Genomic DNA, 17,094 nt, shown 5'->3' on the forward strand with positions numbered 1-17,094 from the left:
CGAAACTTTAAAATATCGAACTACGAAATCAGGCGTTTTGGTAACTGATAATTCATTTGTTGATTTAACTTTTTGTTACTTACATTTTTAGCTCGACTTTTCGAAGAAAAAGTACAGCTATTGCACTCGCCCCGGCGTCGGCTTTGGTTAAAGTTTTTGATAAAGTCAAATATCTCTGTTACTGTCAAAGCTATTGACTTGAAACTTAAAATAGTTATTTACTATCAAAATCTACACCAGGAGAAACAATCTCCATAACTCTGCTTTGAATTCTAACAGAATTATGCCCCTTTTTAACTTAGAAATTTTAGTTAAAGTTTTTGATAAAGTCAAATATCTCTGTTACTATCAAAGCTATTGACTTTAAACTTAAAATACTTATTTACCATCAAAGTCTTCACCAGGAGAAACAATCCCCATAACTCTGATTATAATTTTGACAGAATTATGCCCCTTTTTAACTTAGATTAAAAAAAAATGATAAAATCAAATATCTATGTTACTATTAAAGCCTTTTACTTGAAACTCAAAATAGTTGTTTACAATCAAAGTCTACACCAGGAGACACAATTCCCATAACTCTGGTTTGAATTTTGACATAATTATGCCCCTTTTTAACTTATTTTTTTTGGTTAAAGATTTCGATAAAGTCAAATATCTCTGTTACTATCAAAGCTTTTGACCAGAAACTTAAAATACTTATTGATTTCAACTCATTTAGATTTGAAAATTGAATACTGCTTAAGCCGGTGCTAGGGGGCGTGAGCAGTGTTGCATTTTCCATTACTGCTCATGAACAGACTCAATAAAACCGAGTCTGCAATTTTCACTGTTTGCTTTGTTCTCGGTGCTTCCGAGGGATCTATTTTTCAGATTTTTGATTATTTACCATCACAGTCTACACCAGGTGAAACAATCCCCATAACTCTGATTATAATTTTGACAGAATTATGCCCCTTTTTAACTTAGAATGTTTTGTTAAAAGTCAAATATTTCTGTTACTATTAAAGCTTTTGACTTGAAACTCTAAATAGTTATTTACTATTAAAGTCTACACCAGGAGACACAATTCCCATAACTCTGATTATAATTTTGACAGAGTTATGTCCCTTTTTAACTTGGAATTTTTTACTGGCAAAACTCTAATTTAGAGTCAAGCACTGAGAAAAGTTGAGCGTGCTGTCTTACGGACAGCTCTTGTTTCTTAAAACTGTAACAGGATTTAAGATGTTTATTTACTAATCAAAAAGAAAATATTTCCATTTATTTGGTGTTCTTTTTATTTTTTGTCTATCGGCCGTTGTTATTTCCTAGACAAAAATCTTGTAAGCCAATAAATATAAAAGCAGTGATACAGAGATACTACTATGTACAAAGGGGATAAAAAGATGAATTTAGTACTCGATCATGTAACAGTTTGTTTTCTGATGCATCAGCGAGAAACTTTGCAGTTCTCACTGCATTTTTACAAAACTTCTTATAAATGTTTAAGCTGGATGTACATGTAAGCTGCCATTTACTATATTTCAATATAATCTTTTCCAGTTATTGTATTTAGCTTTACAAATCTTCAAACTTTCATATTATTGTACTGCCATTTAAAGCCTAAAATGTAATAAAAATGCATTTTGTTTTTGTTCAAAATATAGAAAGCGCCTTCAAAAATGACAAATACTTTCAAACTTCCAGAATGCTCCAAGAAAATTTCAACACATGGCGCACATCACAGATACCCAGAGACGATTACACTATAAATTTTAAAAATATAATAGGTAAGGGTAGATTTCTCGGAAGCACTGAGCACCACAAACACAGCCTCAGAGCCACGCATTTGCAAAGTAGGCCTGCAACAAAAATAAGCTGTAAAGGAAAAAATATTACAGACAGGTTGCTTCTAAAATCCAACAAGTACATTTTAATTTTATGCAAAATATAGCGTGTGTGCGTGCGTGCGTGTGTGTGTGTTGGGTTTAACGTTTTTTTTTTCAACAATTTTTCAGTCATATAAACGACGGTTTCTACTTGTAGTAGTGAGCGCAATGCTCAACTTTATAGTGCTGAATCACTGGAATATCACGCCGTAGACACGTGGCATGATACCCAACCCAAGCACGTTATACAGACACCAGGCTGACCAGTCCTAGCACTATCCCCTTAATACTGAGCGCCAAGCGAGGAAGCTGCTAGTACCATTTTTTACGTCTTTGGTATGACGCGGCCGGGGAGCGAACCCACGACCTCCCGCACTCGAAGCGGACGCCCTACCACTAGGCTACCGAGGCGGTTGAAATATAGATAGAGGGGGAGGAAGGGGTAAGGGGTAGAAAGGAGGATGGGAAGGGGAATGAAAGGGAAAGAAGAACAAGGATGAATATACAAAGGGAATGCTACGTTCCTTTATCACAGTTACACTACAACGTAAACCACAGTAGCGCAGACATTCATGTACCAAAGACACACATAAAAACCCGCACCCACACACAACTAACTAACATAGATAAACAGACAAGTAAGATATAACAACACTGTATGGCAACGCCCAAGACACATAGACGCACAAGTACACAAACGCACACATATACGCAGAACAAAACAACAATCGGGCACCGCCTTAGGATTCCGGTAGCCAAAATTAAACACTCATTGTAATATTACTGTAATTGTTTTCTCTCCTTGTGTTAACCTTCTCCTGGCACATTCTTTGTAGCCTAGATTTTTCAACATCATCTAGACTAGTGTTTGCTTCTTTTTCTGTTTTGGTAAGAGAAAATATATATTGCAAACATTTTGTATAGTTATCATGGTCTGACCATACTTACAGAAGCCAGCGCGGGAGCATCTAGTCTAATCGCATAATGGCGGGCAGGTTATCGAACACTAATGTCTCACTTTGGCTGACCACAGAGGTCTTGATTAAGTTTGAATTTCATTATGAAGGTATTTTTGACTGATAGAACAGAAATGAACAGAAGGTGTATCTGATGTGGAATAATGTGAGCTGTAACACCAGGTAACCAGCGCCATGATTGCGATATGATTTTGCAGTTAGCAAATGTGACAGGATAAAAAATCTCTTAGAATATACTTGACCCCTACTTTTCTCTTGATTTTAGGATAATTATTCAAAATGATGTAAGGATTTGTACTCTGAAATGGGTCTGTCTGTGTATGGCAGCTATGTGAACATCGTCCATTTTGTATAGATTACATAGCAACTGATATTTAGGCGTATTGGATCTTATTCATGTTGTTTTCGTGAATACAGAAAATTTCTGTGTATGGTGACATGTAGTAAATTTTTGTGTTTATTGTTTATAATACAGCAACTTTCTGTTTGTGGTATTATGCAATATTTACTGTGTATATTGTTTATGATACGGTAACTTTCTCTTTATGGTACTATGCAGTATTTTTGCGTATATTAATAATACGAATTTCAGTTCTTTATTGCCATTTTGAAATATAGACAATTCTAAAAGCTATGAAATTATGTTCAAATTGTGATGTCAAAAGATAAAGATCAAAGATATAGCTAGCTAGATGGCTTTTATTTCCTATCATTTTTGCATCTCCACTACCTGTCATCTTCCTTGGATTTTAGCTTATAAAGCCAGTTCAGAGATGTGTGTCACCTTTGTTAGACTGAGACGTGAACAATCTAGCCGACGTGTTTCGGAAACGCCTGTTGTGGGCCGTGTAACAACAAATACTGTACAACAAATAAATGCGGCCGTAGTACCAATAACACTACTTTCATGTTGTCATATTGTAAAACAAAAGTAAAGAAATCAAAGATGAATTTATATACGGTTAGTAAGAAGTTTTATTTTTTAACAAATCCGACAAACAATACATAGAATATCAATATAATTCCGAATAAGTAGCAGGTGATAGGAGTTATATGAGATAACTGTACAGGAATGAAAAAATAAGTTAAACGAAGTGTAGTGACTAATTTCAAGTTTCATACATGTAAAAAGTGTCGAACTAGCGAAGTTACATTTCTGACTGCACTTTAGAATGCATACTAAAAGTGCATGTTTAAACATTATAACTAACATCTCAGGAAACGGGGATCTCGGTGTCGTTTTAAAATATTAAATACGTAGTTTTGACTTGTGTACATTTTTAAAGTTTTATACTAACTGGTCTATATGGACAGTTTATCTGTAGTTGAATATGTACATCAATGTCTCTTGAAAATACAGGGAATATAAAGCTATAAAACATGATCATACATACAACTTATTACAGCCTAAAGAATTGTAATCCATAGCTATATTACCTGATAAGTTAAAGCGACGGTATATATTTGCCAGCTATTGTCCTATATCCTTTCCGCAGCCTTAACGAACTAAAACGTATTAGCGCCTGATGGCCCTTTCACGCTTCCGTAGAAACAACATTTGCGTGACCCCTGACTATCTACGAATCAAAATGCGACTTTCGTTTTCAAGTTTAGCATTTCTACTTTCATTTTATTTACATCCGGAAATAGCTGAAGGTCGAGTGACGTCATTTTCTGTGTTGTCAAAAACATACATGTGCCTGGCGAGATTGCATAAATATGTGCTGGCCGTCCTAAGGTTATTAGAGAAATCATTTTTTATCTAAAAATCAGTGCTTTTTCGACATTTTTTAACACGTCTGTACGAAAACTGACGTTTGAGACAAAAATGGCTCAACTAAAATGCATTTTAGGAAATCTGTATATCCTTTCCGCAGCCTTAACGTACTAAAACGTATTAGCGTGTGATGGCCCTTTCACGCTTCCGTAGAAACAACATTTATTACACGAAACTTATTTTGAAAATATTTCTGAAATGTCTAGGTCTGCAGCTCTCAAATACGGTTATATCTTACATCTGAGGCATATACTGACACTCTCAGACAACATCAAAAATGAGATTTTGAGCGATTTGATGAAGTTCCAAAATTATCGATGTACCCTTCGTCCGTTACGGACCCCTGTGGGATTTCTGTTTATCCAGAGCTCAAATATTTTTTCATAGATTAAAAGCTGACATGCTGTACTAAAGCCCAGGTAATTTCAATTCGTAATAAAGTGCTGAAAATTGGCTCCCCAATAGCAAAAAAAAAAAAAAAAAAAAAGTCCACGCGCATACATTTAGACGGGGTGACCCCTGCCCTGCGCGTGACCCCTGACTATCTACGAATCAAAATGCGACTTTCGTTTTCAAGTTTAGCATTTCTACTTTCATTTTATTTACTTCCGGAAATAGCTGAAGGTCGAGTGACGTCATTTTCTGTGTTGTCAAAAACATACATGTGCCTGGCGAGATTGCATAAATATGTGCTGGCCGTCCTAAGGTTGTTAGAGAAATCATTTTTTATCTAAAAATCAGTGCTTTTTCGACATTTTTTAACACGTCTGTACGAAAACTGACGTTTGAGACAAAAATGGCTCAACTAAAATGCATTTTAGGAAATCTGTATATCCTTTCCGCAGCCTTAACGTACTAAAACGTATTAGCGTGTGATGGCCCTTTCACGCTTCCGTAGAAACAACATTTATTACACGAAACTTATTTTGAAAATATTTCTGAAATGTCTAGGTCTGCAGCTCTCAAATACGGTTATATCTTACATCTGAGGCATATACTGACACTCTCAGACAACATCAAAAATGAGATTTTGAGCGATTTGATGAAGTTCCAAAATTATCGATGTACCCTTCGTCCGTTACGGACCCCTGTGGGATTTCTGTTTATCCAGAGCTCAAATATTTTTTCATAGATTAAAAGCTGACATGCTGTACTAAAGCCCAGGTAATTTCAATTCGTAATAAAGTGCTGAAAATTGGCTCCCCAATAGCAAAAAAAAAAAAAAAAAAAAAAAAGTCCACGCGCATACATTTAGACGGGGTGACCCCTGCCCTGCGCGTGACCCCTGATTATCTACGAATCAAAATGCGGCTTTCGTTTTCAAGTTTAGCATTTCTACTTTCATTTTATTTACTTCCGGAAATAGCTGACGGTCGAGTGACGTCATTTTCTGTGTTGTCAAAAACATACATGTGCCTGGCGAGATTGCATAAATATGTGCTGGCCGTCCTAAGGTTATCACACCTTCTTGATTGCAGTCAGCGTTTTCTTAAATAGAAGTGTACACCTCTATTTATGATAATTACACAAATCTAAAAGAATTCCAACATTTAAACATCCAAATAGGTATACTTTTTAAAACTTGTCATGTCGTCATTTGAAATACATTTGCATTTCACCTGATTTCCCCAACTAAACGTGAGGTTAGAACAATCACCATTACTGGACAATCTGGTCCTTATGGAGGTCTGTAACTTCCAAAGTGTGCAACACAGGATAAATTGGATCAAATAAATTCATGTAAATAAAAGGGGAAGAAACTTGTAAATGTTCGATATCAATCGCATTTTAAGTAATGTTCATAAAGGTATGAAATCTATTGGGTGTAGTATTTAAACACTCGCCTGAGGACATATTTAGCGAACCTGTATATGTTATGGCTATGAATCACGGGTTGGATAATATTCATTAAGTTATTAAATCTGATGGCTGTAAACTTTAAAAACACGCCTCCTGACACATTAAACAAAACTGTAAATAAACGTTAGACTATGAATCACGTTCTGAGTAATGTTCATTAAGGTATAAAATCTATTGGTTGTGGTATTCAAATACAAACAGTATTTTCAAGTTGACATATGCAGATATATTACCCATGAAAAGGGTAGAAGCGCACTTTCATATCACAACCGTATTATGTAAAAAGCTGTTGAAAATTAAATAGTGTTATTTGATATACTGTTAAATTACGGAACAAATAATTATCTTGAATAACAACCGCCCACGAATTGTGAAAAAGAAATAAAATCATTTAAGCAGATATGTCCGTGGCTTTAGAACAACCACTACCTCATATACAACAGTACTCTTCGACTCAATAGATTTCAAAATTTGACTAAAATCAGTAAGTGTACAAAAGGCTACACACTTCTACATATACAATAATAAAAGCATAAACATTGATATCTCAGTTCAGCTGTTCATGCCATGTAGTAACAAGGACTATTTTAATTTCATATTGTTTAATCAAAGATCCTCTGTGCAAGATCTAAATCAAATCATTGTCGACTGACGTTCATTTACAACCCAAGCTTGTCTGCTATTGTTTCTGGCACGGCCGTGTCCGACTTGGGTATGAGCATGTGGCCTATGTACCGTTTGTGCCATCCGACTGCCTTCTCTTCTTCTTCGATCATTAACATATTGCGATTCTAAACTTTGACCTGTCTGTCGTGTCTGGCGTGTATTACCCATGTTGAATGTCGAGACATGCCTCGCACTCGTACCATAATTTCGGCTATATACGGGTTCTTGCATCATTTGCGCTTGGTGTTTTGTCAATTGTATTTTGTTGTCTGCAATGCCTGTTGTTATCACTGTATTATTCTCTAGTTGATGGTCACAACCTTGTGCAACACCTTTAGACAACAGAGGTCCGCCTTCATGTAGGTATAAAGCAGGCCAGACTACGAACTGAACGTAGCGACCACGGCTTGTGTAGTCTTTGAACAAAGTAGTATCAAACTTACTTGACGTAGATACACTCAATACAAGTGGAGGATCCTGGACGGCACAGTACCATCCGATCCATACACAGTGTGATATGTACGTTTGTATCACATTTAAATGACTTTTAGGTATTTGAATTCTTGTTGTAACTTCCTGAAGTTTTGGTTTAATTACCTGTATGTAAAAGAGTGAATATATGCATTGTGTTAACTATTAGCTTTACAGTTCAAATAATCTTATCAAAGATTATTCCAGTTATTAAAAAGTTTAAACAGATAGGAATTTCATACGTGCAAAAATCAACATTTATAGAAATGAAATAATATAACCATATATATAATATTCTAAGAAAGATCGATATTAATTCTTATTTTCTCCGGAATGCAAGAAAAATGTAACAAAATCCTTGTGATAGGAATTATAGTTTTCAAGTTACCCTTTCTATGTCTTTGATAACAAATGCAGCTCGGGTCTTACGAAATTCTTTAATTTGTTGTTTTAACTGTTCAGATAAGATCACTGTCGTAGGTTGTTTGCTCCTCGGCTAAAATACATTGCACATGTATAACAATTTGACAAAAACAACATTAACTCTAAGTTATCGATGCTCACATGTGTTAAGTGATGACTCTATTAATTGTTTCAGAGTAAAGCACAATATTAAAGAGCACTGCTTTTTATCAGGTTATTTAACTTTGAAAATGAATTAATCCCTTTTTCTTCTCATTCTTCCTAAAGTTCATTACTAATGCATTATGACTAAGCGTGAGGGGTTAAATAGTGAATCAGCAGTTTGCTGATATTGATATAATTCGTGACCCAATTCATTTGTATATGTATATGTTACTTTTGTGTTCATAATATTGTTTATATGCCTAATAACAAAAACAATAAAATACTATTAAACTAAACTAAACTTAATACTGAATGCGGTCAAATCTACACCGTTCGCTAAGAAAGAATCTGGCAATTTGTGAGAGAAGACGCAAACATTAAATCCATTACTTAAGTCCCTACTAGCAATGGAAACTGTATAGTGTCAAAATATCTGATGTAGAACATTACATGATTACTACATAAATATATATGCAATTATAAATGGTAAGTAATGTGTCGTCAATAATTTTAATCATCTAATTACTGAACTGGTTAAGCGAGACATTGTATGTTATCCTCTACTCTTTTTTTTCTTGACGTTTATCTTTTTGATTTCATTAACAAAAGGACGAACGGGCAGGCGATGAGCGATGTATACACAGTGACGATTCAAATCTGTGATATTTGCAAGACACACTTACAATGACTGGACTCCAGGCCATGGCTAAATAAAGATAATTATTTAAATTTGAGAATTTTGGAAATATTGAATCACGTTTATTTTTAAACTCTTAATAAAAGCTAAATCGAAAAAATCGAATCGAGCCTGCGGCGCCTTGGTAGTAAAACATTTGTACCTTCTTGACCAGTACACCACGAAGGAAATCGTACTTAACAGCTATTAATTATAAAGCTTTATTATCAAGGCAGTTTACCTCCGGTACCAAGATACAAACGCTTTTCAATTTTAAAAGGAAAAATTAGTAAAAACTAACTATCATGTGTTTCTAAAACATACAATCTGTCTGGAACTAAGATTCAAAGCTTTCTAAAGAAATAAAACAATAATTTCCTGATAACAAAATTTGTTAGATTTTAGTCGTCGTGCGACCTGGAGGTCAGTGTCCTTAACTAAATCTACGACGAATCATATCTTTCTGGTCATTACTTACTCACGTTACTTTTGGATATCGTACACAAGGAAAAAAAATATTTCTGATTTAGGTAACATTTGCCTAGTCTATATTTTTCTTATTACTTGACGGATTTTCGTAAGATAGAGTACGTTTAAGACAGCAAAAGGAGAGCTTTCCTCCACACAAAGCGTCTGCTATCATACCTCAGTACGTTTCACAAACGCTTCGAACAGCTGAATTTTCGTGGATGAACTATGTAAATAACGTCCGCAGTATCGTAGTTGGGCGAGGTTTGGAGAAAGGTACTGAGAAATGATGGTAAACGTAGGATAGGGGCGTAAAAGTAGGGGGTGGATGGGAAGAAAAGTAACACCACCGATAGACCAGACAATTTGCATAACATATAATACAAAACGACCAAAAAGCAAGTTGAAAGTAGGAACAACGCTTGAGGGACAGCCACGTCCGGGCAGGGAATAATTTTAATCTTAACATACCTCAAGTGGAGACTCAATGCAGTTTTGGATCCTCTCGTAGAAATTTACACTCGAAAGTTTGCAACATTCTTCATACACTTTCTGCGGAGAAATTATAGGAGTGATGAGTAGGCTGTGAGTGACACTGAACATTTTATCCCTTTTTATCTCTGACAAAACCGTTTTACAATGTCAATTATATAACATTACATTGTATTAATGTGGCATAGAGTGCACACGTCATTTATGTACTAAATATCACTAAGGTGTACATTTTAAAAGTTTTCTGGAAACAAGTATATCAATGAAATACTCTTAGAAAGGGATCATTGATCCAAACTCAAAAAGCAAGTTTTTGCCATCTTTGGTGAATAAACCCTTTACTTCTATAATTATGGACTTGGTGAGTTGTCTATTGTCCTATCTTATGAAGTGGTATCCTAATTGGAATACTGTTAGTTCTTCGGGTATATTTATGCTATGATAAACCAGGCTGACTTAACATTTTTGTTTCATATCACTGTCGTCAGCATTTAAATGTAGCTCATTTTGAAATAGCTCTAATTTTATTTATATTTTACCTCTGTCAATTTGAAATCAGGAAAAGTGTGAACTGAACATTCAAAAACATTTTCATATATTTCCTTTTACTGGCCATTCTGTGTCAGTAATCTATCTTTTATATTACACTATGTCTTTATATTTTGATGAGATTGTAACATTGTGATATCTTCTTGTATATTACCCTTTAATATTATAATGCAATTTCTCAATCTTGTGTTTAGTCGACGAACATATCAAATATTCTGTCTGCTAAAGCTAGGTGTAGTTTACCGATCATTTACGGCACTTTTTATTAAAATTGAAAAAAGTGGAAACTTCACAGGTCGTTCAACAATACTTCCTGTGTTGTTTACTATACTTTTCGTTAGTCTATTTTGTAGATGAAAATTGCAATATTTTTGTACTTCTGTTTTTCCCCACGTTACCATTAATATGCCCAGAAGCGTTTGTATGATCTGTCCTTCTTGCATAGAACCTTCTAATACATCATATGCATCTGTCCACTGATTGTCGTACAACTCTGACAAACGTTCTGCTATTTTAGTAGGTCTGTTCTGGTCACTTAGGTCAGTGATGTTCGGGTTGTTGTCACGCAGTTTGCTGGAAGCCATTGAACTTAACCTGAAGTAAGTAGAAGTATAGGCATACTGAATAGAATCGGAAATACAGTACCGATTTCGTCTTGTGAAAGTATTTCAGTTTTCCGTTCAGTTATTTTTATCAAAAGTACAAAACAAAAACCAACTATAAAAGAAAACTATAAAAACCTTTTTAGGGCTTCCTCCTTTGCTTCAACTTCTTTCAGCAGTTGGCTATGAAGCCTCTCATTTTCGTATTGCATTCTTCTTCGGCTGTAATAGAATTTTATGTTAACAACTGCTCTGATGCACTTTTGGTCATTAGGCACTTTTACCAGTTATTGATGATAGGAAACGATCCTGTGTGCCCCTCTGGGCGTTATAGTGTAATATTATGTGCGGACACCTAGATAGAAGTAATGACCTTCGTAAGCCAGCTGGATGGGTTGCTCACATGAAAAAATAGTGGCAAATCTATTTTTTCTATTACACGTGATGTCGTAAATTCTTATGATAAGTCTGGTGTGAATTAACAAAATACATGAAAACACAGTCAGTGCTTTCGTTAAAGATTACCTTAACACTCTCTCTGAATCAGTGGATCAGCCAAGTAAATTTTACGGTCCATGAAGCGTTCATAAAATTTGTTCCCAATGGAAAAAGGCTTTGAAAAGTGCCGGCCAACAAAATTATCAAAAGCATCATAGAATGCATTTGACAGAAGCTTTAGCAGTATGAGACAATGTTTTGTTTCAATTGTTCTTTTTTTTTAACTCGCGCCATGCTTTGACCTTCCTTTTTTCGAGATATTTAAATGATTCGATGTAGGTCTGTTTGCCATTCTGCATTTACTGTTTGTAAAATTTAGCTGAAGTCTTAACTTTGCTAGAACATTGAAAGTTTAACATATTTAGCTTACGAAGACTTAAGTTTTGAACACAAGCCTTATTGCATCTGTATGAATGAAACGTGACAGCGTAGTTTTGAAGGAGACGAATTTCGGTTCCTAGGCCCAAATCTTTCCAAAGTACTTGTAAACGAGCACTCAGGGGACTTTGTCTGTTATTTAATAACATTACAGAATTTAGATGTTGACAGTATTGGAGTAATCTGGAACTTTCTTTGGTAATATTTATCTTTCCTATATGCACATTCTCCGTTTATTTTCATTTTCATAAAATAGGCCTGATGTGAACTTATCTTACTTGTCAGAACATGGCCTATTAAAGATTCGTTTGACATAATGGGATTCTGGAACCACAAGCACTAGTATCGGACCTGAGACGACAAAAAATTACCAGACTGATAAAAAAAACCTGTTTTCAACCTAAAAGTGTCCAAAATGAAAAATATGTAGTACAATATGAGCCTCCTTCATATGATATGTACAATCTACTATGGAAATACATGTATGCAAATATTATAATAAATACTTCGACATGCTGATATATTTATCATTATCACATTGGAAATTAGGTATTCATTATTAACTAATTATCACAACTAAAATGGAAGTTAATCATTTTTATGTCTGATAAATGCAACAATTCAACACAAATGCAATACATCTGACAGTTTCCCTTACACTGCATTTTGGTTTACCAAATTGTACACCCAAACAACAGAAATTGTATTAAACTTTATATGACGCTTCTAGCATGTATTTTGTTTGAATCGCCTTTATTTGAAAATTCGTCATTGTGGTTAGTTATGACAACAAATTTTAAGTTATTGTAACATAACACTTTCAAAAGATAGCTTTTTAAGTTAGTATTATACTTGGGATGAAACATCAATATAATATTATGAAATGTGTTGTTTATTTTCAACAGTACCTAGTTGTGTAGGTGGAAATGTATGAAAGAAAACGCTACCACCTTAATGAAACAAATCAAATTCATGAACCTTTTTACATTTAACAACTCATTTAGCAGTTATCTCATATCAGGCTTTAACTATTAGTAATTCTTTCCTGTATATCTTACGTCGAAAATCTGAGAGTGACAATTTACCTTTCATTATACTCAGCTTCCTTTCTTTTCATGTCGTCTTTCATGCTGTAACCACAAAATGGAATCAATCAAATTCTTGCACGCGCTTCCTTCTATCTATGATTTACAGTGATTTTTTACAGCAATCAGTCGAGTATACAAACGACCACCACAATTGCGGTTTTGACTTTTCAGTGTTTCAATATAGTAGTTTGACATTTTGGTTTAATATTTTCAGTATCGTTGTTCGATTTCCACCATCAAAGTTTCGTTTATCAACATGGTACATTTTACTCGAAACAACGAAAACATTATACTACCATGTTGCAGTCAAAACATAGAAATTACGTGGTTGAAAAGTCGCAACCATGATGTTAAAATGCCGATACCACGATAGAAAAGTCAAATTCATGATGTGGGAAAAGTCAATTTTTAAGTTTATACAGTGAAAAGTCAAAACTGCGATGTTAAAAAGCCGATACTACGATAGAAAAGTCAATCCATGATGATAAAAAAGTCAAATTACTAAGTCGAAGCACTGAAAAGTCGAAACCGCGACTGAGGCTTTCAAAAACAACTTAGCTACGATGATGAAATTTTAAAGTAAAAACTACGGTGAATAAAATGCGAACTATTTTCGAGTTTTGGACCATCGTACATTTTTGGGATATCATCATCATGGTTTCAACTGTTATTGTTCCGACTTATCAAGATAGTAATATCGGGCCATCGCTGTTTTTAGTTATAGAGATGAGGCGAAGGCCCTCTCATACTCATTGAAACACGTTAATTATGCTTCACATTCTGTTGTTTTAACTTTTCTAAAATCAAGCGGGACTTTCAAACATACTGATTTTAAAAACGTCTCTCTTATTTTAATTGTTGGCTATAAGCCTAATTATCTAATAAAGAGTAACTGCGGTATTAACCTTTCCAGATCTGCCTGAAGCTTCATGATTTCAACTGCTTTTCTGTAACAAAGGTTGCATTCTCGCTGATCAACAAATGAAGATGAATTCCTGTTCTTGCCTCCTCTACCATCATATGTTGAACGTCTGTCAACCAGAGGTACGTTAGGTGTTTTGTCATCCACAATCTACTGAAACATATGTTTTTAATAGCCAACAACTTGCGAAAATTGTTTCACGTCCCATGTAAAAGAAGTAAAATGCACAAAACATAACAGAACTTACTGATGGTGATGTACTTAAAATCAGTCAGTGCAATAAAAAATGTGTAATGAGATAGCAGGGATATACAAGCCAACCATATAGCTAACATTTTTTTCATTATTCATTGTTAAATTGACAATTTTCCAAGGGCGGCAACATCCACAAGGATCTTTTTTAAATTATCTTTTACATATTTTCGTGAAGAACAAAGTCAGCGCTTAAGGAATATTTAAAGAAAAGTAGTGATATATCATCATACATAATCCAGGAAATATTTCCAAAATGTATTTCAAGAAGGGAAATATCTCTGCAGGTCGTACTGGTACATATACCGTCTTCTTGTATTTATTTAAATGATGTATTTTATTTTCTAAGTAGTTCATACATAATAAAATTATTAAACTGCCTTGACCACGTACCCCAGATATCTTCTCACATGCGCTCTGCACACTCGAAATACTATCTTGATACTTGTCAATACACCCGCGAAGCTCTTTGCTTCTTTCTTTCTTAGATTTTCTTTCTATATTCCCTTGTTCTTTAGACAATTTATCAACTTCCTTCAAAATAGCTTTTGCTTGCAGTTTTATAGTATCAATGTCGTGCCTGAAAGATGCTATATGATCTCTTGCCCATTGTATTACCTCGCTGAAGTGAAAACAAGGAATGACATCATAGCCTTATGGAAGTATTGTATTAGTCGATTTTATTGAATATAGGATGTGTTGAGCTTTTAAGATGTATACTTGTACAGGTTTGTATTAATTCCTCATATGCTTAATTGTATTTGAAGACATTTTAGGTTTCAGTTACCTCTTTAGTTTTACCAAACAAATAAGTTATTGTAGAAAGACATGTATTTATGACAAACTGTCTTATAATCTAAACATTAAAGGGTACGTACTTTATGTGTAGCAGACTTCAGCCCTGACCGGATATCGAACCCGAGACCTTTCTCATATAAGACGGACACTTTATAAAAGCTAGCTCATAGGATGAAAGTATAAGTACACCCTTTTACTATATCCTACTACATACACCCCCTTCTTTTTGAATTCGTCACCGAATTCTTGGAGTTTGAACCTCTGTCAGACGTTCAAATGTGTCCATTCATATCTACTCATGAGTTATCTAAGCTGGGCATTAAATCGTAACAGACAGAAAAACTTCAGCCTTGGTCGCGAATCGAACCCGAGACCTCTCACACCTAAGGCGGACACTTTACCACGTTAGCATAAAAGCCAGCTCAACAGTAAGGATACTGTTATAGTCTGTCCCACCTAATTTTGGGCCTTATTTATAATGTATGCAAAAGTGTCAAAAATATCGTCGTTGATACATAAGGTTAATATTTTTAGGCACCTTTTTCATTTTTTTTTTGAAAAAAAAAATGTAAAATGAAGTTAGAAATTAAAATAGTCTATATGTATCACAATAATATATTTTATGTTCATTACACACAATAGTGAAAAGTAGATAATTAAGAATAAATTTCTGAATTACATCTTACAATTTTAAACATTATCACATATTATACCTTAATATCAAATGCCGTCTACTTTCGGTTTTCATTAACACTGAATTTGATTTTGCTCAACCTTCGTTTTCAATCAAGGGTATCTTGCATTACAAAAAATGTTTTAATAGTTCTTGTATCTATCTACTTTTAGATTAAAAATAGATTTTTCTGTTCAAAATTTCTAATCAATATTCAGGTTGAATTACTTCAATTTTTCTTACTAACAATATGGAATAAAAGAATAAGAAGATAAATTAATAAACAAACAAACCTTTCCGGACCAGAAATCTGTCGACTTGTTTCTTGAAATGGCGCCATTTCCTTCCAAAATCCTTAAAACTAACAACTATTATGTTGTTATTTCTTCGTATTGCAAACCAGGAAGGTAGTTAAGTATAATGGAGGCGATCGATTTACATGATATACCCTGTTTGGTATACGATCAATTAAATAAGTACATTCGATAAGCAAACTTTTAAACTGCTGCGGGCATGTTCATCTTCAATATTTAAGCCTTGTATGTTGGAGGAAGTCTTATGAAGTGAAAAAACCGGTAATATAATATATTGTATCCCGCTAAAGGTGAACTGCGTTTTGCATATTGGTATATGTTAAACGACGTGGAAGTTCAGCTTAATCAAAAATGAAAGTCATCCTTTAAAACTTTAAAAACCACCCTAGAAAGGCGTTTAAACATCCCTTGAATAAATGACACTAAGAGGCATTTTAGGTCACTAAATGATGCAAAATCTTTTAAAAGCTGACTGTCTTATTTATAAGCATTATAGGCGCGTGGCGAAATACCAAAATTTATAGGTTAAAATCTTGCCGAGTTAAAATAAATGAGAGATGGAGATTTGTTTCGTAATGCCGATAAAACGTAAACATGGTCAACTATGATACTCCATACTTTTATGTTTTAATGTTACTGTTATTTAAGGAAATGATCAGACTGAACCAAGATACGAAATGATCTCATTTCTTTATGATGGGAACATACATGTAGTTAAGAAAATGTAGAAATCTGATTGGCTAAATTTCCCTCAGAATAATCTTTTTGCACTTTAACAAAATAAACAAAACCACTTAAGAAACGTATACACAGGTACAGATTATTGGATTTTACAGGAAAAATACTCTAGCTATTACTTGTTTCGAACCCGGGACCTCTCACACCTAAGGGGGACACTCAACCAAGTCGCTATAGAAGCCAGCTTAATAGCAAGAAGTATCAATACACTTATACTTTACCCTTCCATATATGCCCCCTCGTTTTCGTCGTCCTCGAATTCCAGGAGTTTGAACCTCTGTGGGACGTGCCAGTGCGCCATTCATATCTACCCGTGAGTTATTTATGTTTGTTGAAAATACTTCAGCCTTGACGGGGAATCGAACCCGGAACCGCTCACACCTAAGGCGGACACTCTACCACATCACTGTAAAAGCTAGCTCATTAGCAAGAAGTGTAAATGCTCTTTTATAATCTA

At 34.5% G+C, this 17,094-nt stretch overlaps 1 protein-coding gene across 2 annotated transcripts; it reads right to left on the reverse strand.

Annotated features, from left to right (window-relative positions):
• Positions 1–3,606: 3,606 nt before the first annotated feature.
• On the reverse strand, positions 3,607–16,109 carry LOC123556869 (uncharacterized). Of its 2 annotated transcripts, none has more exons than XM_045347924.2 (9): positions 15,879–16,109; positions 14,508–14,736; positions 13,846–14,012; positions 12,938–12,982; positions 11,115–11,198; positions 10,752–10,968; positions 9,805–9,885; positions 8,011–8,118; positions 3,607–7,748 (listed from the first exon to the last, which is right to left on the reverse strand). In XM_045347924.2, the coding sequence occupies exons 1-9, from the start codon at positions 15,923–15,925 to the stop codon at positions 7,119–7,121; spliced, it is 1,608 nt and encodes a 535-aa protein (XP_045203859.2). In that variant the 5' UTR covers positions 15,926–16,109; the 3' UTR covers positions 3,607–7,118. The 2 variants fall into 2 exon arrangements, with proteins under 2 accessions (XP_045203859.2, XP_045203860.2); XM_045347925.2 differs by having other exon boundaries at positions 3,608–7,748; positions 10,773–10,968; positions 15,879–16,107.
• Between the last annotated feature and the right edge of the window lie 985 nt (positions 16,110–17,094).

The sequence above is a fragment of the Mercenaria mercenaria genome, chromosome 5 (assembly GCF_021730395.1).
Source record: "Mercenaria mercenaria strain notata chromosome 5, MADL_Memer_1, whole genome shotgun sequence".
NCBI lineage: Eukaryota > Metazoa > Mollusca > Bivalvia > Venerida > Veneridae > Mercenaria > Mercenaria mercenaria.